The 24513-nt window shown below is 40.8% G+C and overlaps 2 protein-coding genes across 2 annotated transcripts in view; one reads left to right on the forward strand and one right to left on the reverse strand.

Annotated features, from left to right (window-relative positions):
- The window catches only part of LOC308387529 (CXADR-like membrane protein), a gene marked incomplete at its 5' end in the record, with an annotated part of 116014 nt that overhangs the window by 22198 nt on the left and 69303 nt on the right, over positions 1-24513 (reverse strand). Inside the window, 2 exon segments of the mRNA XM_080867632.1 lie at positions 9291-9489; positions 10401-10558. Coding sequence (XP_080723758.1) covers positions 9291-9489; positions 10401-10558 — 357 coding nt within the window.
- On the forward strand, positions 20035-23858 carry LOC308387409 (uncharacterized protein). Its single transcript, XM_080867417.1, has 2 exons — positions 20035-20978; positions 21093-23858. Exons 1-2 carry the CDS (start codon positions 20327-20329, stop codon positions 21713-21715), a joined length of 1275 nt encoding a protein of 424 aa, XP_080723543.1. The 5' UTR covers positions 20035-20326; the 3' UTR covers positions 21716-23858.

Below are 24513 nucleotides of genomic sequence, written 5' to 3' on the forward strand. Positions count from 1 at the left end.
TGAATGTCAGACAGCTCTCTCTCTCTTTATTCTATTTTTTTTATCACTTTCATCAAATTTAGGAGCACATATACACTAAGTTTATTGTTAATTAATAAGAAACTCCAGACGATTCTATTCTGAGCTGAAGAAGCTTCTGATTGGTTTGTAGAGTCCATGTGAGTAAACTGGTGGCACAGCTGTGGATGCATATAAGGCAAAACACAGAGCCTGTTTCTGTGACATGGGAAAATCAAGAGATGTCAACCAAAACACCAGGAAAAGAATTGTGGAGCTCCATAAGTGTGGCTCAGTTTGAATACAATTTGGTGCCATTTGCAATTAAGAAATACAGATAGTTTCTCTCTTTACTCTTAAAGTTAACAAATATGTTAACAAATCTAAAAAAATAAACATTTAGTCTGATTTGAGAGAGAGAATGAGGACAGACCAGAGAGGGAACAAGAGCAGGTGAGACACACATGTTAGTCACATGGTTGTTTGCCAAAACTCATCAGAACATGTATCCAGTGCCTACTGTATCTTTTTAGATACAATATGTTACTTTCAAATTCTATATTTATTACGTTTTGCAGGCTTGTTCGCACAACAAGGCTAAGTTATTATATAAACATTTCTGAATCTAAATAGTGGACTTTGGTAGAATTAAAAAATAAGTGTAGTGCAGGTCTATGAGGATTTTTAGGTCCTCAGTAGTCCTGATTTTGAACTGTTGTAGTCCTGATTTAATTCCGGATCAGTTCTGGCTCTGGTTGAATTGGGGTTTAGTCCTCGTGTCTTGATACAGCCCCGACTTTGTTCTGCCTCGCTGCTTAATTAAAAAGCTAGATTAAGGTGTCCTGCATATGTGATATATTTTTTTTCCTATATGAAGTCATTCTTTTTTGAACAAAACTCAAAACACAGCCTATTAATCTTTCAGTAATTTCTACCCTCACTTAATTTCCTTACGCTGCTCATCTCTCACACAGTGGCTCAGCTATGCTCCAATCCCTCCATATTGTGGCCAAGCGTGCGTCTGTCCTCTTGGTTTCACTCTCGGTCTCGGTCTTGGTCTCGTCTCGACTTGGTCTTGTCTTGGTCTCGGTTTAGGTGGTCTTGACTACAAGTCTAGCCAACAGTGCTAATCGCTGCACTACCATGCTGCCCAGAAATCAGATAAGCAATGGAAATTATTCTAACGCCTATATTTTGCTAAATGAATGATAGCCTGATTCTTATTTAGCACTTTTCTACTCTCTAACACTCAAATCACTTTATACAACATGCCTGACTCATTCACACTCTGAAAGATGCATCAGAAAGCAACTTGGGATTAGTATCTTGCCCACAGATATTTGGCACGGAGACTGCAGCAGTGGAGCAGACTGAACCACCAACCTTCTAATGAGTAGATGACCTGCTCCACCTCCTGAGCTACAGCCACCCTGTCTTTGTGCGCACAGACAAGAACTGAAAACATTCCTGACTTGCATTGCAATTGCACACACCTGCTGCTATATATATATTTTTAGTATTCTTTTAGCACTATTTATATTATTATATTACTATTTATTATCTTATTGTTAGGGCTGTTTTTGTTTTTGTTGTGCATCTGCACCTTATTGTTGTCAATGCCTACGCATGGGACAGTGTGAAACGTAATTTCAATTCCTTTGTATGGCAAGTACATTTGAAGAAATTGACAAATAAAAGTATTCTATTCTATTCTATTCTATGATCCAGCTTCACACTTGGCAGATTAGTGTCTGTGTGGCTGCAGGAATATGAAAGATAACAACGCATTATTACACATGATTCTGAATAAAACAAATGGTACTAAGTGTTGTAGCTGAACAGAGAACCATATATGATTTTGCTGAAATTATTTTTGAAATGATATGATTTTTCTGATCTGAATATAATAAATAAAAATATATAATCTATGTAATAATTCTAATAAAAGGCCTTTCACTTAGATTTCATATGGAGTGGCTTGTTTTTGCAAAGATGACCTTGGAAGTTGTGTGTGCATGTGTTTATGTGAAAAGGATGGGAGGGGCAAGTGAGCGAGTGACACCAAGGAGCCACTTATCTAAAAGAACGTCTGACTTTTAAAATGTGTGATTTAATGAAAGTAATTATATTGTGTTGTGTGATTAGTAAGCACAGAGTTTTGAAGAGAAAAGGTGAGAGAAAGTATTTGAATGTGTTTAAAACAAAAAGGGATTTTGAAGAAATACATTTTCATATTAGAATGAGCTAACGATAGATCTAGTTAAAGTAAAATAGCATAAACTAAATTAAAGTATTTTCATATGTGACTGAATGTTCATACATAATGGAATTTTCTCTGTTCAGAGTATTAGAAATAAGGTATATAATGTAATGAAGTGATTTTAAAGTTTAAACTTTTTTTTTAAACCATGTATGTGGAGCAGTCAGGTAGAATGAGAGAGGAAGATAAGGACATCAGCTGATTGGATGTCACAGTGGGTGAGGCCAGATGTCATTTCAGAAGATATCCAGAAAGACAGGGGGGGCAGGTATGAAAGTTGAAAAGACACAGAGGTTCTTTCCTTTCAGGTGCCAAAGGGATCAACTGCTGCCCAAACTGTAAACCTGCAAATTGGTTTTGGCTTTTCTCTGCTCATTTTTGACAAGTTAGATTATGGGATAAAGAGGACTTTCCAGTCAACACTGAACACGGGAATAAATGCAGGAATATTAATGGTAGCTCCTCTATTGATCATGGCAATTGTTATTTCTGGGATGATTTTAGTGGCCTGGAAAGGAGGCTCCAAGGAATTATAAATTTATTAATATAGCTAGGATAACCTGTAAGAGCTATTTGCACCAATAAAGAAGAATCCTCAGACTTTTTAACCTTCTGTGAAACAGTAAAGTATATGTCCACCATTTAGACTTTGTTAAAGCGATTTAACAGGAGCAAAGCAAAAACAAAATGAAATAATAAAAACATCATTAAACAATTATTAAATACTTTAACTATGTTTATCTAACAACCTGCTCCGAGCTAATGCTGATTTTGTTCACCCAACAGGAAAGCAGATGGGCATTTAGTGGAAGTATGATGCAAATCAAAATACTTTTGAATGAACCATCAAACAGCAAAAATGAGCAGATGAAAATCCAGAAATTCAAAAATCAATTCACAGGTTCAGAGTTTGGACTCTATCTGCTGGAATCGTCTGAACTGCTCACAGAAGACGAAAGGGAAGAACCCAAAATCTCTTTTACATCTGCTCACCCTTTCTCCCTCATTTCCCTACTGGATGTCACATTTTGCATTTTGGACAGTCTAACTGTTGACGTTTAAATACCTTATCTATCTCTCTATCTGACTTACATGATTTAAAACAAAGCTTTTATTTATTTTTATTTTATTGATATTCAGCATGCCAGCTTTTACACTTTAAAATCACCTCATTACATTTTCTTTGTTATTCTTAACATAAAGAAATCATTTAAATTTAAACATTTAACTACAAATGGATATAATTCACTTCCTGCACACACACACACCAAGATCAGACTCTGTGCAGGCTCTCAGTGAAGCCTGTTATTAGAATCACTGTTACTGTATTTTCTGATTCATTATACTGGTTAACTTAAACATATTTATTTTATTTTATTGATATTCAGCATGCCAGTATTAAGCAACTAAGAATAATTAACCCTTAAAGTAAAGTAAAGTAAAATTGTATTTGTATACCACCTTTCAAGACAAAAATCCCAAATCCCAAAAAAGATCGGTTTTTAGCTGTTTTTTAAATGAAACCACTGAGTCCACAGATCTTGGGCTCAAAGGAAGGGAGTTCCAGAGTCTGGGGGCCACAGTTACAAACACTATCGCTTTTAGCCTCGTATGTTGGACGACCAGCAAGTCCTCATCACCTGACCTCAGGGACCTGCTGGGGATGTACTGATTTAAAAGATCTCTGATATAGGTTGGTGCTGAATGTCAAAGTCAAAATCTTGAAGTGGATTCTTAATTTTATGGGGAGCCAGTGCAACTGGATCAGCAGAGGTGTAACGTGGGAGTATTTAGAAGACTTGGTCAGAAGCTTTGTGGCAGCGTTCTGAACAACTTGGAGACGATCCACGGAGGCTTTACATAAACAAGTAAACAAAGAATTACAATAATCCAAACAAGATGAGACAAATGCATGGATGACCATTTCTAGTTCTGAGCGTGATATAATGGGACTCACCTTAGCAATATTTTTTAAATGATAAAAACAGGAGCGAACCACTAAATTAGCATGAGTGTCCAAAGTCAGAGCTGAGTCAAAAGTTACACCAAGGTTCCTGATAGAAGGTTTGGCAAATGTAGCGAAGTTTTCCCTCACCATAGGTACCAGTTTTTTGGGAGCACAAACAAGGACTTCAGTTTTCCCCTCATTTAGCTGAAGAAAGTTATCAGCCATCCATCCCCTAATGGAATCTAAGCACCTTTGTAAAATCGGTAGTTTGGAAAACATCTTGGGGCTTAAAGAAGATATACAACTGAATATCATCTGCATAGCAGTGATAAGAAATATCTTTAAAAGTGCTCAATAAGTGCTGAAGAGGGAGTATGTACAGCAAAAACAATAAAGGCCCCAAAACAGAGCCCTGTGGCACACCATATTCAAGAGAAGCAGAAGAGGACCTGTATTTAGAATTAGCCACAGATCATTTTTCTGTGGCTGATCCTTATGTATTTGCATTTAATATGTTATATTATATTAGTTTTAAGTGCAACTGTGTTAACCATCAGTACAACCACATATAAATCATGGTTTTGTGTTTTACACTTAAAAAACCTAATGCTATGGTTCTTCAGGATTATTTCTATGATGAGTTGGCAACACAGTTCTTATCTTCCTTCATTCCTTCAGACACACACAAGGTTGAGGCTGGCTCATGTGCACACACACAACTCTGACATTAAAACAATCATTTTCACTACTTAAACTATATTTTTCCTTTATATACTGATCAAACCTGTATTTTGAATTAATCCATTATTAACAATAAAAATGCTTTATAATTAGGAAATAGAGAAAATCCCTCTTTTAGGACTCTGGCTGGGAATTAAAACCTTTTACTTTCTCTTAGCTGTGATGTAGAGGGACCAGGTGTCACAACAAGCTCTTCAGCAAAGGCCAGACCTCTCTCAGGTATTTCACCATGCTCTCTCCTGGCTTTTTCAGTCAAACCAGGCTCTTTAAGGTCAAGGTCAAATTTGTTTAACTTTAACTTTTTGAATTCTGGGAAATCTTGGGTCTCACTTTGAGTTACCAGACCACTTTTTTGCCGCTGGTCCTAAAGACTGCAAAGCCGATTGAAATATCCCTGATGTAGCAAATCCACTTAGAAAAGAAAAGTGTACTTTATTGATCCCCGTGGGGAAATTCCTCTCTGCATTTAACCCATTTACTCAGTGAAGCAGTGGGCAGCCATTGGGCGCTCAGGGAGCAGTACCTTGCTCAGGGGTACCTCAGGGTAGCCGTTTAGTGGATTCGAACCACCGACCTTCTGATCATGGGGCCCGACTCTACCTACTGAGCTATCCCTGGTCCTATCCCTTAGCCAAGAAAACAGACAGGATATCTGTAAAAGAGACGATAGACTTTATATGAGACTTTAAAATGGTGGACAACATGAAACACTGAACAACAGAAGAGCACAAATTATAATGGCTTCCCTAATTTTTTTTCTTACTGCAAAGGATCCTGGAAAATGCTGTCTTCTAATGACAATTGACAGGATTGTTTTCACTCAGCATCCTGAGCTAACTGTATATTCTCTTGGTATCATGATGATTTAGTTACTGTTTAAAAATAGTTTAGTCTGGTATCATTTTCTGATATATTTGAGTTTTGTGGTTTGCATTCATTATGATTTATTCCTTGAGCTTATGTGCTTGTCTCACCTGTTGCCTGCCTGTGAAATCAAATGACTTCGTCTTTTATCGGCCACTCTAGTGGCAGAAACTGTTTACGTTTACCTCCCCGTGTGTCTTTGGTCTTCATGTTTATGTTTCCTGTTTTATTTTGATAGTCTTGTGTTTTATGTCCAATGTGTTGAGTTTTGCTTCCCCTGTGGTGTCATGTTCATTTGTGTCAGCTGTGTTCCCCATGTGTCTCCTCTCTGTGTATCCAGTGTGTGAGTTTCCTGTTATTCGTTGTCAGGTTATGTTCACACCATGTTTCCAAGGTTACCGTATCCTCGCCAGGTTTCATCTTCATGTTCAGGCCTTCAAGATACACCACAGCACTTCAGAGTGATATGTTGCCTCGGTCCCACAGACTCCCTCTTCTCAGAGGTCCACGTGTCAACTTCAAACAGTTATTCCACTTGAGTCTATGTCTCCTGTGAGTAGCACTGCCACCCTTTCAAACCCTAGTCTGCCAGCATAAAGACTCTAAATTCTTTCCGTGTCAGTAGCATTGGTTAAGACTGTGAACTCTTTTATCGGAGGCAAATTCAAGATGGGTTAGCAGTGGAGTTTCAGAGCTGCCTAATGAACTTTCTAGTTTAGTTACTATTAAACCATGTAGTGAACCTGAGGCAACAAGCAATAAGTCAGTGTGTCATTTTTCTACAGCTGTGTTGGACTTTGTAAAGACTTATTCAGCACCTCAGCATGTTCCTGTCCCAAGGGCGACTACGGTCCAGCCTTTTTCTACACCTGTTCTAGTTCCCTGGGTAAAGGTGGCTAGGGCCCGGTCATTCCCTGTTCCTGCTACAAGGGTAGCAGTGAACTATGTTTTGGATGCTTATGCTCTTGTTTTTGGACTTTAGGCTCCTATTCATTTTGTTTTCTTGTTGATCCGTCTTATACCACCCAATTCCCTGGTGGGAATGTAAGTGGCTGCCTCATTTTCCTCATTGTGCACAAAATTGAGAGGTCTAGAGTTCAGGGTAGCTTTGACTTCTGTTAGTACAGTGCACATTTCTTCAAAGCTGAGTGAAGCTCTTCCTAGTACGTTCTTGAGACAGGTTTTCACCAACTGGACAAGATGATCCCAATATTCACCCCACCAGGCTGTTTGCTCTGCAATGAACTTCCAGGTGATGCCCCCTTTTGAGAAAAACTTCAATAACTGCAGGACTTTATTGGTCTTTTATAGCCCTTTTAAGTCTTGGTCTGCTCTCTTAAATTTTGTCGAAATAGATAACGCCTCTCAGAGCAACAAATCTCTTCAATGCTACCAAAAATGTCTCAGTTGACTGATTCCAGACCAGCTCTAAATGGAGTGCTTGGATTGCAGGATGGGTAAATAGGGCAATGTTAGATTTTTTTCACAGAACCATATGCTTTTACATAAAGCGGCCCCATCCAATATCTAATATCTCTCTCTTATTTGTACGAGAGAGTCGCTCACTCCTGAGTGCATCGTGACAGTCCTGTACAAGCATTTGTGAGAATCTGTGTTTGTTTGGCAGAATCCAAGGATATTGCCTTCTGAATGTAAATTCTGACTGTTCCAACCTCCCTCCAACACTAAGCAGCTCATGTGGAGGAATGTGGATGAACATGTGGAGTGGTCTGAAGACCATCGCAGACTACAAGGGAAACAGCGGCAGAGTGAGGAAGGTAACTGCTTCTCTACCCTAATAAGCTTAACACCTTCTATGCACGCTTTGATAAACATCTATCTCAAGAGCTTTTGCTGGAAGAGGACAGCTGCTGCTCTCTTCAGATTTCTCAGGCAGTCGTGTGTAAATACATCAGGAAAATAAACACTCGGAAAGCTCCTGGACCAGGCTGCTGTCCCAAAATGTTTTAAGAGGATCACCATCACCCCTGTCCCAAAGAAAACTAATGTGAGCTGCCTAAATGACTATCGAACAGTAGCACTCACCTCCATTGCTATGAAGTGCTCTGAGCACTCCAGTTTGCCTACAGGCCTAACAGATCTACAGACGCAATAGCAAGTGGACTTCACATTGCCCTCTCCCACCTGGACCAGAAAAACACATATGTGCATATGCTGTTCATTAACTCTAGCTCCGCCTTCAACACCATCATATCATCCAGACTCGTCCTGTCTGGATGATATGACCAGTGACCCGAACATCAGCTCCTCCCTGTGCAGCTGGATCCTGGACTTCCTGACAGACATCCACACTCTCACTCAGCACAGGTGCCCCCAAGGGATGAGTGCTCACCCCCCCTGCTGTACACCCTGTTCACCCACGACTGTACAGAAACACACAGCTCCAACACCATCATATATTGCAGATGACACCACCATCATCGGCTGCATTTCTGATGGAGATGAGATGGCATACAGGGCAGAAGTGAGAGCCCTGACATCATGGTGCCGCGACAACAACCTGCTGTTCAACGTCAGCAAAACCAAGGAGCTCATCGTGGATTACAGGAGACTGCAGAGAGGAGGCCACACTCCCATCCACATCGAAGGAGCAGAGGTGGAGAGAGTCATCTGCTTCAGATTCCTGGGCATCAACATCAGCGAGGATCTGAGCTGGTCACACCATGTTGGTGTGATCACAAAAGCAGCAAGACAGCGGCTCTTCTTCCTGCGGCGCCTGAGAAGATTCGGCATGAACCCCAGAATACTAACAAACTCATACCGATGCACCATTGAGAGTCTTCTGACTGGCTGCATCACCACCTGGTATGGAAGCTGTAACGCTCAGGACCAAAGCTCTGCAGAGGGTGGTGAGATCAGACAGCGCATCACCAGGACTGAACTGCCAGCCATGCAAGGTTTCCATAGACAGCGCTGCACGAGGAAGATGTAGTGGATCCTCTGTGATCCCAGCCACAGACTTTTCACACTCCTGCTGTCCATCCAGGCAGTTTAGGAGCATCCAGACCCACAATACCAGACACAGGGATAGTTTCTACCCACAAGCCATCTGGCTTTGGAACTGCTGACATTCTGCACACATCATTACACACTCACTATAGCTACTAGACTCTACACAGTGTCACTTTAACCACTTTAAATCCTCACTGCACAAGATTTTTGCAAAAAATGTAAATACCAAACAACTATCTTAAATTCTCTTATTATTTAATGCTTAAGTATTTTATTGTTGTTATTATTATTATTATTATTATTATTATTGTTGTTGTTGTTGTTGTTGTTGTTGTTGAGGAGCACGAGCCAAAGAATTTTACGCTGTTTATCTTTATATGACAGTAAAACTTGAAACTATTGTAGAACGACTGCTCTAATTCATAGGTTATGGATTTCATGGCACTTTATGTATCTTCTACCTATATATCTCTAGTTTCTGTGAACCAAGGGCTGTCTTTTACTTACCTAGCACTGTGAGACTGATGGTACTCCAGTGGTACCGTGGCCCAGTCTTGACTTTGCAGCTGTACTCTCCTGAGTCTGTGAGTGACAAGTCACTGATGAGCAGAGATGCGTCGCCTTTTAAGTACTCTCCAGCAAAAGCTACACGACCGCGTTGTCCTTCGTTGGGGTCAAAAACTCTTCCAGAAAAGTAGGTAATCACCTGGTAGGAGGATGTGAAACAGGTGGGTAGTAATGGTAGTGGTTTTGTAACATGTCATGCAAGATAATGCATATATAGAGGAACAACAATGTCCAGTTTATCTACAACAATGAGCAAATATATCAGAGAGAGAGTCGAACTATATGTGCTTAAGAATTTTAATATATATGTTTTTAATTATTTGAAAAAATAATTATTTAAAAATGGAAGGATGCTGATAAAACACTGCTTTGTTGAGCCTTTGCATACTACCAATGTCAAGAACCCAATGTTGCCATTTCTTTGCTTGTTCGTTTGATTGCCTGGAGTAGGGTTACACAAAAACTACCATACTGAATTTCATGAAATGTAGTGGACAGGTAGACCATGTGGAGAGGAAGAAATCCTTTTAAATGTTGGTGAGGAAGGTTCTGGAAAAATATCAGGTTTTAATGTATTTGATTGCAGAATTTGCATCATAGAATAGCGAGCTGTTGGCTATGAACAGATCTTTGAAATGCTCTTTATTTTCTGTCTGTGCATTTAACAAGGCAATGCAAAATACATTAATTGCAACAGCTATGGATAAATGCTGTTTTCCATTTGCAAAAGGTATGCACTCTTTTGTAGTTTTTTTATGTACTACAAAATCGCTAAAATAGTTTTATATAGAAAAACGACTATAACTACAACTTAACTCATACAACCTTTGTGTGAAACTTTTCATGATGCCTAGAAAACCTGTGCAACTGAAAAAATTCAAAGTAACTTAAATATTAAAATATCAATTAAAAAATATTAATAAAAATAATATTTTACTAAAATAATAGTTTAAAAATGACTATGAGACTATGGAAGAGAACAGGTAACAGTAGGTTTGTTGTTGTCTATCCAAAATGGGCAGTGAACCTCATGCATTGAGAGACACATACCACTCTCTGCCTGTTGGTCGGCTTGAGGAGCAGCCACTCAATGTCCAGAGTGGGATGATCACCAACCCAGAAGTGATGGTGGCAGGGCAGCGTGGCATTGTCTCCAACAACCCTCTTCATCACTGTCTGGGCACATGTCATTAGCACACCCAGCAGAACTGTAGAGATACAGGCTTCTTCAAGATCATTGTTCACTGCATCAGATATCAACATAAATATAATAAATAATAAACATTCATGAATCCTAGACAGAAATGTGATTTGAAGATATAGAAATTTAAAAGTGTAACAGTTTAGCCAGCTTGCATATTTATGTTCTTAGTCCTTATTGTAAAATCTGAAAATGAACAAGAGTGTCTATTCAAAGAAAATAGATGCTTTAGCAGTGTAGTTTTTGACTTACATTAGATATTTTAAAACTCATGTCATTCAGAAACTGGTCAAGTTATAATGATTTGTTCAAAACTTATAATTGGATAGTCAAAGCCTTGGTTTTAATGTGAGATTTTAAGTGAGATCTGAATAACTATTCAGGCAGGTTCATTAACTCCACAAACATGGCCTCTATCAGCAGAGATGGGCAGTAACCAGAGGTGGAAAGAGTACTAAAATATTTTACTCAAGTAAAAGTACTATTACTTCGCTGAAATTTTACTCAAGTAGAAGTAAAATTACCTGTCTAAAAATGTACTCAAATAAAAGTAAAAAGTAGCTCATTTAAAATGTACTCAGAGTAAAAGTTACATAGTTACTTTTCTGTCAGCAGGAGGACAGCTGCTTCTGAGTAGCGCAAAAAAAAAGACAGTGGGATATAAATCTCAAAGTGGTTCTTTTTTAGTGAAAAGAAAAACTTTACATATTAAAGAGCAGTGGCAGTTAAACTGCAAGTCTATACATGAAAATGGATAATGGTCACCAAACCAATCAACCAAACTGTCAGGTATCACAGTGTTTTCAATACAAAACCATATCATTCTTTCACATGAGAATGTGTTCTAAACTGTCAAATAAGAGAACAAGTACTGAACTGAACGGCAGCTGCTTTAAAAATGTTTTTTAATTTTTTAAACTTGGCCCTTTTATTTATTGGACAGTAACAGGCTAGTTAACGGGAGGTTGCAAGTGCTAATTAACAAGTAACAGAAGTCAGCTGTCTTTGACTAATCTAAGGTAAGTGAGCGCTCTGTTATTCTTTTGCCTGCAGTGTGAACATATGTGGGTTAAGTAAGAAAGTAGCCGCTTCTGTCTTTAATTAAACTATTTTTTAAAATAAATTATTATTATTAATAAACAGGAAAAACGTAGGTAAACACATTTTCTTTTGGCAATTTACCAACCCAGTAAAAAAAAAAAAGTAAGTTGCGTGGACAACAACGTGCCCGATTACAGCAAGTTTCTAGTACCAACCAACGTTATCTGTGTTCTTCACAGATGTCTTAACTTAATGTGATTAATTTGAACCCAGCCTTTTTGCTACCATAACGGTACGAGTTGTATTTAACTTACCTCTACATGCTTGCGCAGGTTTGATGTGGAATTTTTAAAAGCTGCTAACTCGGTCTCTCTGGGCAAACACAGCTTACACTGCATAATAAAGCTGTTGCCTTTCTTGCACTTAAAGCCGAAATGGTCCCTTAAATACGGCCAGGGGTTTACATACGTTTCTTCGAGTTCAGGGTCAGCCGAATTCGACGGGGCTTCTTTTTTCACTGGATCCATAACACCGATGTCAGACTCCATCTTTAACGTGACCTTAGCGCCAATTTTTTCTACTACCCATCATTCCCTGCAGTATTTCCAAAGCGCAATGTTGTGGGTTTTTTTTTTAATTTACTCAGTAATGGGTGTGATTGAAAACGTAGCGAACTACAATACTTTAAAAAATATATACTTAAGTAAAAGTAAAATTACAGACTTGAAAAATGACTTTAAAAAGTACAAATACACAAAAAAAACTACTCAATTACAGTAACGCAAGTAAATGTAATTCGTTACTTTCCACCTCTGGCAGTAACGCGTGACAAGTAACGCGTAACTGTAATCCGATTACTTTTTTCGAGTAACGAGTAAAGTAAGGGATTACTATTGCAAAAAATGTATTTAGATTACTGTTACTTTCCCGTAAGCACGCTGCGTTACTGCGTTACTAAAACCATGATTTTTTTGCGAGAGTGTCTCATGACAGTGACGTAAGCGAGTGCGACATTCATGGCAACAGCTGTGTGCAGATCAAAAATGGATCATATATTTAGTGCGGGAGAGAGTATGACTGCGCAGCGTTTAAAGCGTGGAAGTACTGACCTTACTTTGAGTTTGATTCGATAAAAAGTGACAAAAACATTAGTGTCCGCTGCTCACTGCTTGGGATGAAAACTTCTTTTTACAGCAAAGAAACCCCTAAATGTCCAAGCAAGCACCAAATATGCTGCGGCTGGAATGTGAAATTCACAGTAGTGATGTTTCAGTCGCGAATGAAACAGCTCTCAGAGCCGACTCTTTGAAGTGAACGACGCGAGCCGTGGGTTATTTTTTCTTTCTCTCACCCTCTCTCTCGCACTTTTTTTCCGCTTCACTCCGGGGGGCGGTAGTTACACTCGCAGTAGCACAGGAACAGAGCGGGAGGGAAAGAGAGCCAGGGACAACAAGAGACAACATTAGAAAGGTATAGTAATCATCCACAACTATTTTCAGTTGTGGATGATTAAGGATTCAGAACGTTTATTCATGCAGGCCTATATGACAGAGAATGTGTATCTTCTTTTTGTTTTGCATATTTTCATTTATATTTTATTGTGTTGTGGTCTGTGGCGTGTCCAGCGGGGTGGCCTGGGGGGGCACATACCCCCCCCCCCCCCCCCCAACCAGACTGGCCACCCCAGGTGCCAATCCGAAGCTAAAACAATAAAATTCAATCAAATATCAAATGCTCGATTATGTTTTCACAGTGAAGCTCAGATATCCGAGTGTAAGTGAATGCAGCATCGGCTTCTGTACTATGAGCATCACATTAGCAAAGGAAGGAGAGCCAAGCGCGAAAGACGGCAGGGCAGAAAACAAATTTTCGGCGAAAGAAAATGAGGAGAGAATAAATGTCCTGGTAAGTAATATTAAGTTTGTTGAGTTTAGTAAACTTTGGTGAAATTAGAATACCAAGGAAAAAATAACACTTAATAATAATGGATTGGATTTATGTAGCGCTTTTAAAGGCACCCAAAGCGCTTTACAATGCCACTAATGCGATCTTATAAATCGTCATAAAAATAATTCAAGAATTCTATTTGATACCATCAACAGTATTGTTTCTCCTCCAACCCAGCATGCTCTGTTGCTTTCTGATGAAGATTGTAATACTTTCCTTAATTACTTTGTAAATAAGGTGATGGACTTGAAATCTAAAATTTTCTCAAGTGCCTCCCCTTATGAAGATACCCCTTGTTGTCCTGGATCATTTACCTCCTTTTCTCCAATCACACTAAATGACTTAATTATAGTTTTAGGTAAAATGAAATCCTTGTCATGCTCTGTAGATATATTACCTCCCTCTGTCCTGTCCAGGTCTATCACCAGCATTGGTCCCACATTACTATCCATCATCAACAGTTCACTGAGGCAAGGCTGTGTTCCATCTTATTTTAAACATGCTGAGGTAACCCCTCTGTTAAAAAAACTGAATCTTGATCCTAGCTCTGCTAGTAATTACTGACCTATTTCAAAATTGCCATTTGTCAGTAAATTACTTGAAAAAATTGTTGAAAATCAGTTCAGGTCTCTATTATGTAAATTACACATTCTTGACCCTTTTCAGTCTGGCTTTCAAAAGCAGCACTCTACAGAGACCGCTCTCTTAAGAGTCTATAATGATCTATTAATGGCATCTGACGCAGGGAACTGTTCTGTGATCATTTTTCTTGATCTTAGTGCAGCCTTTGACACCATCGACCACAAAATCCTACTTAACAGGCTGAAGGTTTTGGCTGGTGTATCTGGCTCTGCCCTAGACTGGTTTTCTTCCTACTTATCAGACAGGACCTTTTCTGTTAGGACTGATAGGTTCTCCTCTAACACTGCTGCCCTGACCTGTGGTGTCCCACAGGGTTCAGTTTTAGGTCCATTACTATTTTCTTTTTATATGCTTCCTTTAGCTGGTATCATTCAATCTTTTAGCAACCTGTCTTATCATTTTTATGCTGATGACATTCAGCTCCATATGTCCTTTAAGCCTCATCAGCTGGATAGGCTGTCCACCCTAGTCCAGTGCTTAACCCAGGTTTCTGATTGGCTTTCAAGCAACTACCTCGTTCTAAATACTAACAAGATCGAGACCATGATCATAGCTCCTCCTGAGCTACATTCTAAAATCAGGTTCTTGCCTCTTTCTGTCCATCTGTCAAGTCAAATATTCGAAATCTTGGAGTAATATTTGACTCTTCCCTGGGCCTTGACTCTCATGTAAAATCTTTGTCTCGTTCCTGTTTCTATCATTTAAGAAACATATCTAAACTGCGACATATGGTTTCCTCAGCTGAACTGGAAAAACTCATTCATGCATTTGTGTCATCACGCTTAGATTACTGTAATTCCCTGTTTACTAGCTTGGATAAATCATCTCTCTCTCGCCTCCAGACAATACAAAACGCAGCAGCCAGACTACTAACTAGCTCTACCAAGCGTGTTCACATCACTCCCATCTTATACCGGTATTCTTTACATTGGCTCCCAATAGAGTTTAGAATTTGCTTTAAAATTCTTGTTTTAACATACAGAGCACTAAATGGCCAGCCTCCAGATTACTTATCCAAGCTTCTTTTAAAATACACTGCTGCTCGTCATCTCCGCTCACAGACTCAGAGTCTCTTAGTTGTTCCCCGTACACGACTGAAGACAAAAGGGGACAGAGCCTTTCAGTCTGTTGCACCAAGGCTGTGGAACAGTTTACCACTACAATTACGTTTGCTTGACTCTGTGGATTCTTTTAAAAAGCAGTTAAAAACTCTTCTGTTCAAACAAGCCTTTTGTTGATCTACATATTTTATATTTTTTTACATTATTTACATTTGATCTTTTACATTGTATATAATGTCTATTGATTTTATTGTTTCTTTTATTATTTTAATATTTGTGTACAGCGCTTTGTGATTGCCTGTCTGTGAAAAGCGCTTAATAAATAAAGTTTACTTACTTACTATTCATTCACTCTCACATTCACACACTGGTGGAGGCAGCTACAGGTGTAGCCACAGCTGCCCTGGGGCAGACTGACAGAAGCGAGGCTGCCATATCGCACCATCGGCGCCTCTGGCCAACACCAGTAGGCGATAGGGTAAAGTGTCTTGCCCAAGGACACAACGACCAGGGCAGAGAGCCCAGGGATCGAACCGGCAACCTTCCGGTTACAGATACGCTTCCCAACCCCCTGAGCCACGGTCGCCACTTAAAGAATTATTGCAACCGTCAAATATTTCAGACAGTAGGCTACTGGGGGAAGCTAGCATAAGAGTTATGAGTTATAAGTAGGGATGGGTATCGAAAACCCACTGTTTCAATTCCTTGGAATTGTTTGCCATTTTTGCAAACGATTCCCTTATCGATTCCAGTCGCCCCGAATGACGTCACCACGTTGCTGAGCGTCATTTACCTGGCAGGAAACATGGCGCCTAAGCGGCTCAAACGCTCAAAAGTTTGGTTATACTTTACGAGAACGGATGACAACAGGGCAACTTGCAAAGCAGATATTTCATTTAAGGGAGGAAACACTACGAATATGCAAAAGCATTTGCTCACAAAACACACGATGACCTTAAATGAATGTCATGTTTTTAATTCCTCTCCGGACTCGTGAATCTCAACCCAGCAGCAGCGGTAACGTTTGCACGTCCTCTCCCGTTAATGCGGCAGGTAAATAATCAATAACAGTGCATATTATGTTAGCGCGATCTGCCTTATTACAAACCTGCCATTACTGTGCATTTAGGTGACCGTGATGATGAGACAGACAGAGTCTGGCTCAGACGCTGGCAGTTCTCGCTGCAGTCTGCCGGCAGCGTCTCCTTTCAGGCCAGGATAGACGAATGTCACCGAGCAGAGACTCAGTTTGTGGTCAAAGGCTTGAACCCATTTGCTACAGCAGATGATTTTCAGTAAGTGAATGTGTTTAATTGTAGGCAGGGACATTACTGGATATTCTTGTGTAATTGCTACAGAATAATTTATGTTATACTTTGTTATTGCTACAGAAGAATATTTATTTTATTATTTTACATTTACAATTTTTTTCCTGGGCACCCTGTGACACCCCATTGAAGAGCCGTAGGCTGTGGATCTCTTAAGATCTCACTGTTGGGTTTGTAAGGCCATATTACTCCTAAATTTCTACCTTGTTCAAAGAGAAGATATAAAACAAAGTTCTAAGCTATTCGAACTTAGTGTTCTCCTTTTTAAAAAGAATCGATAAAGAATCGAATCGTTAAACAGAATCAAAAATGGAATCGGAATCGTGAAAATCTTATCAATACCCATCCCTAGTTATAAGATATAATCCAAGTCGTAACATTGCTGTATGGAGCTGCAGAATTGGTTGCAGGTTAATACTGGCAGTGTCACCATGCCAGCTGATTGTATTTAATCATCAGCCAGTGTTGTTCTTTATACATCAATATTACTAAAGTTTACCATAAGGCAGCACTTACACTACACTGTGCGGTCTAGCTAATTTCTCTCATTACTTATCCTATCTTCCAGCTCCATGTTATGAATAGAGTGTAAATCACCCCATGAAACGGCTGTGCCATGTTCAATGCAGGGATGTGCAGTTCTGGTTCTCAAGGCTCCTGTCCTCCCGGTTTCAGATGTTTCCATACTTCAACACAGCTGATTTAAAGAATCATTTACAGACTTGTGCACAGATTATCTTCTTTTTTTAATAGGCAAATAAAGTTTTGCATTGGCATTGGCTAATTTGCCAATTGTATGTTAAAAATGTTCGTATTTTAATATTCAAAAATGTTTTTGCCCAAAACATATGTGCACTATATGTCAGTAAAAATACTATGAAAACATTGCTGTCCTTGAATGCTTAATAAACACTGACAAAGCACTGATTGTATCTCTTGTACTTTATCAACACAGTATCTAAAAACTTTGCACCGTAGTGGTTAAAATCTCATTCTAATAAGAGTTAAAAGCGCATTCGGTTATTAGGTTTACAGGGTTATTGAATTATGGTTAACGGTTGGTAGAATTTTTTTTTAACACTATCTGCCAATTACATCTGCCACCCTTCTCCAAATCTGTGCCCCTACCTGCCCTGCCCCCCCCAACAAAAATTTTCTAGACACGCCACTGGTTGTGGTTTGCAGTGTTTTGTGTAGTTTCACTTTAAAAAAATTTCCAAGGAAAAAGCTGAAAATGTAAATAGTTAAAAGTTGAAATGTAAATAGTTGGGTTTTGAATTTTATAATTTGTTTATTACATTTTATGTGGAGTGAATAAATAAAAGTATATTTACGGTGGCCACTAGAGACAAAGCGTGGACAAACTCCAAAACACGTACAAACTCTAAAAAACATGCAAATTTGAAAACACATAAAAATTCCGAAGCCATGTAAGGTCTTAAAAACAAGTGTTAAAATTTTTAAATCAATTCGAAAGCTGACTGGTAGCCAATGTAATGATGCAAGTACGGGAGATATGTGATCCAGTTTGCATGTCCCAGTACAGTTTAAAATGGTAAAAGATACAATATCGACGTTAGCCACACTTTTTTAATTTGAGCTTGTGGCGGAGGGGTGTGTGTGGTCTATGGCTCCACTGCAGGGGAGGGGTGGTGCAGCAGTGCAGGGGAGGTTGGTAGGGCAGCTGCACTTTATTTCATGCTCTCCCCTTCTTCAGTGATGTTGGAACCTGGAGAGGATGCGTGGTGCCAGCTGGAAAGTTGCTCAGCTGAAGACTGAACGTCAACAATTGAGACAATGCCTCGCTTAACTGTTCCAAAATATTAAACTCTTTTTGAATTCAAACATGTCATGTGCAGCAATGTTAAAAAGAAGGATCATGGTCTGAACGCTGTGTTGTGCCAAACACATTTGCTTTACCAACAAGAGCTCTATCTGCAGGTTCCTCTTGTTAGATAATTTTATTATTTTTATATTTAGTGTAACAATGCCAGAGCTGACAGGCAGAAGAAAAGGAGTCTTTAATGAAGAACACTGTGTAATTTGTTGATAATAAAAGATGTAACAATGTCAGTGGAAGACAAAATCACTAACCCTTTGAGGGCTGGATTAAAAAAAGTTGAAAACTGTTACTGAAGGAGCTACTCATAACTGTTCTAGCCACATCTCAGTCTGATAAGATGGAAATGCAGCCGGTTGAATTAAAGGTCATATTTATGACAGTATCAATGCATAGTAGTGATGTTGCCATCACAGCCTTGAGGATGTTGTTGTGATTTGGCGCGATATAAATAAAATTGAATTGAGTTCAATTGAATTGAACAGTTTTAGTCCTGTCAGTTTGGTGAAATAGTATGCCTGCACATCCAAATATGTCTTCCTTTTAAAATAATGCAGAACAGCTGAATCGCTTGACATCAGTGTCGCTCTTGGGAGCTTGCAGCTTCCCCTTGCAGCCTGCCAGTAAATGTGCAGTGATGAGTAAAAGTCATTGGTGTGTTCACAATATGGTCTTACGGTCAGTACCTGCTGGTAGCAATGACTGGGCATGGATCTTGACTGCTGCAGAGTTTGAAGTTATTTGTTAATCAGCTAATGGTAATTCAGTTTTCTTGAGAGACTCAATTATATTTGAGTTTTTTTCCCTTGTTTCTTTTGTCTGTTTCAGGGATTTCCTTCCTCCTCCCTTCATTTCTTTTGCTGCTTGTTCAAGGACAAAGTTCTTTTTTCAAGCTCCTTTAAGTCTTCATATAAGTTGGTGGTATGGCCACAGTAGAGAAACATGCATCATGTTTGCAGTGTTTCATTTAGAGTACTTCAACACGATGCTCTGCTTTCTGACTCACTACAGTATGTTACTGCTCAGTAAGGCTCAGTCACATGAGTGCAGGACAACCAATCACAGCAGATTATGGAAGAGGGGGTGGAGCAACGTGAGCCTGCTTGAGAAGAATGGTGTTTGCAAAGACGTCTCATTTTGGATGAGCGGCAACAATGTACTGAACCTAGAGGAGAGAAAGTATCTTTCCTATTGTCCTATTGCAGGGGTCGGCCGCATGCGGCTCTTTAGTCCTTATACTGCGGCTCCGCGTGGTTTGGGAAAATAAATTAGAAGTATTTAACTGAAGTGTATTTTATATATGTTAGTTCTTTTTTAACTTTTTAACTTGTAGTTCTAAATTGGAAGATTATTGTGATATTGAAATATAAAAATAAATATAAAATATAAAATAAAAATAAAATTATATTTTATTATTTTTTTCATCGCTCAAAATAAGGGTCACACTAGCGTAAGCCGGTGTACCCCCCGAAACGCCGTGCAGACTTTCAACCCCAGGTAGGCCAATTATTGATCTTCGGATCCACATTATGTCAGCAGCTCCACCGCGAACTATGTTAAAAACAAACACTGCTCACGCCTCACAGAGGTCAGCTTGCTCCTCCCCTTTTGTGAGTGTGGACGCTTCATCTCTTTGCTCTTAAATGCTTTGCTGCTTTTATTGTTTTTCATTGATTTTTATGCTGATTTTTTCCGTTTTTTCCGTATGAGCTTACCTGCGATAGCTTCTGGACACTTATAGATCATTAGGACTAAAGTGTTCTTAACAGAAACAGCAACATTTTTATAGTTACCTTATCCTCAGCGCTCCGTGTGTCTGTGGCCTAGACACAGCTGAAGCCTGATTACAGCGTCTGGGCACCGAACAGCCTCAATAGCCTGGAAAGGTGCTAACCGCTAGGCTAACTAGCAACAAGATGCCTTCCCTCTCCACAGATGACTACCACAGCCTCCTGCAGAAGATTGCAGTACTGGAGACAAAAATTCATCGCTTAGAAGTAAACGTGGAGGTAAATGGACTGTGTGGAAATGAAACAACCTTGCCTTTGATTCAAAACAATGGCAATGAGCAAGCTAGTACACAGCTAAGGAGCACAGATAACATGACCAAGAAAGTAGACTCTGTGCATTATTATAAATCCTCAAGTGATAATCCCCCCTTGGACTGTCTTGGTGCAAAACCAAGACATAAATCATGTCTCCTGGAAGGGGGAGGACGTATCACAGGCAGAGTACAGCGAGCTGAAATCTCTGAAACTGACTGGCCTTCACTTCCTACGAGACAGAGAAGCTCTTCTACCCCTGTATACGAGAGGAAACAGGACTGGACAACCGTGAATAGGAAGAATAACAACAAACCTCCAAAACAACTGAATGTGAAACTGCAGAACAGATTTGCTCCACTATCAAAGGACCCTGGATCTATATCAGACAACCATCCATCTAAAAGCAGCGAAGTAAGGTCTGAAAATCTGTTGAAAAGTAAAAGACCACAGGGAAAGCTAAAGGCTAGGCCTGAAACTCTGATTGTGGGTGACTCTGCCGTAAAGGATGTACAAAGGATGTGCGGTAAGAACACTAAAGTCCTCTGCTTTCCTAACGATATGGTCAACATCCTGAAGGAGAGAATTCTTCAAATTGCAGATGAATATCCAACTGTGACAAACATTGTTCTGCATACAGGGTCAAACGATGTGTCCAAACAACAGTCGGAGGTTCTGAAACGGGACTTTACTGGATTATTAAATACTGTAAACTCTCTGAATGCAGCTGTATTCATCAGTGGACCTCTACCGCCCGTCAGAGGAGGAGACGAGAGATTCAGCAGGTTGTTTACACTGAATAAATGGCTTATATCAGCATGTGCTGACCACTCAGTGCATTTTATCAACAACTTTAATATTTTTTGGGAACGCAGGCATCTGTTTAAAGCAAATGGATTTAATATTAACAAGTCAGGGGTGAAACTGTTCACCTCCAACTTGTTTTATTCCATACGTCATCCATCTGTGCTTGGTGCCAAGGCTGAGATAAACGAGGAGTTATCTCATAAAGAGGAACAAACAGTACTCCAAGAACAGACAAAGCCCAGCAGAAACCTTGAGGAGGAGCTCCATCTGCCCACACCCGGGAAGAGCCTCAGAAAGGAGAGACATCTGAGGCAAGAAGAGGGGTCCCTATTTGCCTCCAACTCTCTTAACAACACCAACGACCAGGACCAGGGACCACGATCTTCCCCAGTCCCCCAAACCCCTGACAGGCCATCACCCTCCTCCCCTCCCTTTCTCCCTCCTCCCCACACCTGAAATTCACTGAGGAGATGATGGAGCGGGTCAATGCTGGGCTCAGATCTACCCCCCGGCCCAATCCCTTTTTGTCCCCCATAAACCCCCCACCAGAGCGGCCAAAGGTTCGCCATCGAGCCCCACCCTCAACAGAGCAATCGAAGTCACATTGCCCAGCCTCGCCCCCCTTAGTTCCTCTTCATGCCCTGTCTCCGCAGTCTGATGTGTGGAGGGTCCGGGCTGTGAGGATTATGGCAGTGATGACTTTTCCCAGGAGAAGCTGGGACCCTGTTTACTAGAAGGTTTTAAAATTTCTGTACTTTTAGGTGACAGGAGACATGTGGCCTGGTCAAAACACAGAGAGCTGCACTCTAAAAGATCTTTAAACATAGTAAACATACCTTGTGTGCCACAGACTGCTCCCAAACACGAGGGGACAAGTAATACCTCTAAAACACTTAAGTTGGCTTTATTAAACGTTAGATCTTTAGCTGGGAAAACATTTTTAATTAATGATTTAATCACTGAGCACAGCCTTGATTTTATGTTTTTAACTGAAACTTGGTTGGACCAAAGTAACAGTGGAGCTGTTCTCATCGAGACGACCCCTCCTAACTAGTTTTATCAGTGAGGCCAGGGTGAGCAGGAGAGGAGGAGGGGTTGCTGTCTTATTTAATGAATCATTTCAATGTAAGCAGCTATCTCCTAGAAGTTTTCAGTCTTTTGAATATGTGGCTTTACAGCTGAAGGCCCCATCCAAAGTTGTGTTTCTTAATGTTTACAGGCCTCCCAAATACTGCACAGACTTTTTTAATGACCTCAGTGAACTGCTGTCTGTGATCTGTGTTGATTTTGACTGTGTAATTATTGTTGGGGATTTTAACATCCATGTGGACAACCCTCAGGACAAAGGGACTAAAGACCTGAGTAACACTCTGGGCAACTTTGGGCTGACTCAGCATGTAACAGAGGCCACACATAATAGAGGACACAATCTTGACCTACTGATATCCAAGGGCCTGAGCATTTCAAAGGTTACTGTGTCTGATGTGGGCGTGTCTGATCATTACTGTGTTTTCTTTGAAAGTAAAATCTCAGCCCACATAAATATATCAACAACAGTGATCACAAAACGGTGTATAACTGAACACAGTAGTGCAATTTTTAACCAGGTCTTCCCATTAACACCTGACCTGTCCAGAGGGTCAGTCAATGAGCTCGTCAATAGCTTCAATGCTAACATGTTAAATGTAATGTCCCCTTCTGGCTGCCTGTGCCTCAATTTTATCCCACAACTTAGACATTCACATTACTCACACTCTCATTACACATACATATAGGATCTTGGGGGTGGGCACGATACACGGAAACCAAAGTACCATCAGGGTGTACACCTCACCCCTGGCGTCGTTGCCCACCTCTCAATGTTAAATACACGTAGACATTGAGGGCTAGCAGGAGAGACCATGCGCTTACCTGCTGCTCTCTGGCAGGTAGCTCCATGCCCTCCTGGGTTTTAAATGCACCTTAGAACACACATGCATCAACACTACAATGAGCGGGTGGAGGGAGATTTGGAGTCTTCTCTCACCCCCATTCTCTGCGACCTGCTGGAGCGGGGGGGCTAGGAGGAGGAGTTGGCCGTCCGACTGCGGTCTGGAGTGTGGGGCCTTCCTGCTGCTGTGGAGTCGGGGCGGTCTGCCTCCCCCCACCGCAGGGAAAAGGGTAACACCACCTGGGTCTAGGTGCAGTTCCCCCCCTCCAGGGGGGAAGGGTACCTAGACCCGGTTTGTAGAGTACGCTTGGGGAGTGTGATCGTGTGTACAGCGTCTCTTTCTGTCTGTCTCCACGTTGGTTGAGTGTGGAGTAAGTGCATATGAGAGCATGAGGGTGGGAATGGATGTTTGTGTCTGTGTGTGCCTGTATGTCTGTGTCTATATGTCAGGTTGGGTATCAGACGCCACCTCTCTGGGGACATCTCAGGCCCTCCAAGGTTTGGAGGCCTATCTCCCCCTACCACCACTTCCCCTGCCAGTGGCGGACTCCCTCAGGTGTCGGTGCGTTGGTGGTTCTTTGTGTCCGGGGATTGGCGTCCAGGTACACACTGGCTCACTCCTTGGCGGCCGCTTATCGGGGCCTGGAGCCTGGGGCTCGGTCGGGCCACTTCGGAGGTGGGGTGCCCTCGGCCTCTCGGCCTGGGGCTCGGTCACTCAGGCACGGCTGGCTGCCGGCGGAGCTCACGGGCGCGTCACTGCAACTCCCCCTGGCTTCTGCTCCGCGGCTGCTGAGTGAGCCCTCATCTGGGACTCTCCTCAGCTCTTACTGGGACAGTGGCGCGGCTGCCCCTCTGTTGGTCTTCCTTGGTCTCTTGTGTTCTGGGGGCCTCTGGATGTCTGGAGTTTTGATCTCCTCCACACCTGCTTCATGCCCTGGAGGACGGGGCTGTGGCCCCCCCACACCCTCTAGCAGATCATTACATGAAGGAACCTTTTTAAAAAAAAAACAAGCGCGTCCATGCTCACAGGTGTACACACGGGTGATCACACCCACAAACTACACCCTTTTTGGCTCCTACCTCAAAGCACACTGTGTTCTGTTGATCTTATGTGCTGCACAATAATGTTTAATATTTAGTATTTACTGTCATATTCCCATATATCATTGTGATGTTGTTTATTCTATTACTCTTGTTCTCTTCTGCTTGTTTTCTTTTTTCTTTCTCAGCAGGTGATCCAGGTGATTGATATATGCATTTTTTTCTTTTTTTTTCTGCTCATTCTGTTGGTTTTTGTCTTTTGCCCTTCTTCCCCGTCCGTCTT

The sequence above is a fragment of the Rhamphochromis sp. 'chilingali' genome (assembly GCF_963969265.1).
Source record: "Rhamphochromis sp. 'chilingali' genome assembly, chromosome: 19".
NCBI lineage: Eukaryota > Metazoa > Chordata > Actinopteri > Cichliformes > Cichlidae > Rhamphochromis > Rhamphochromis sp. 'chilingali'.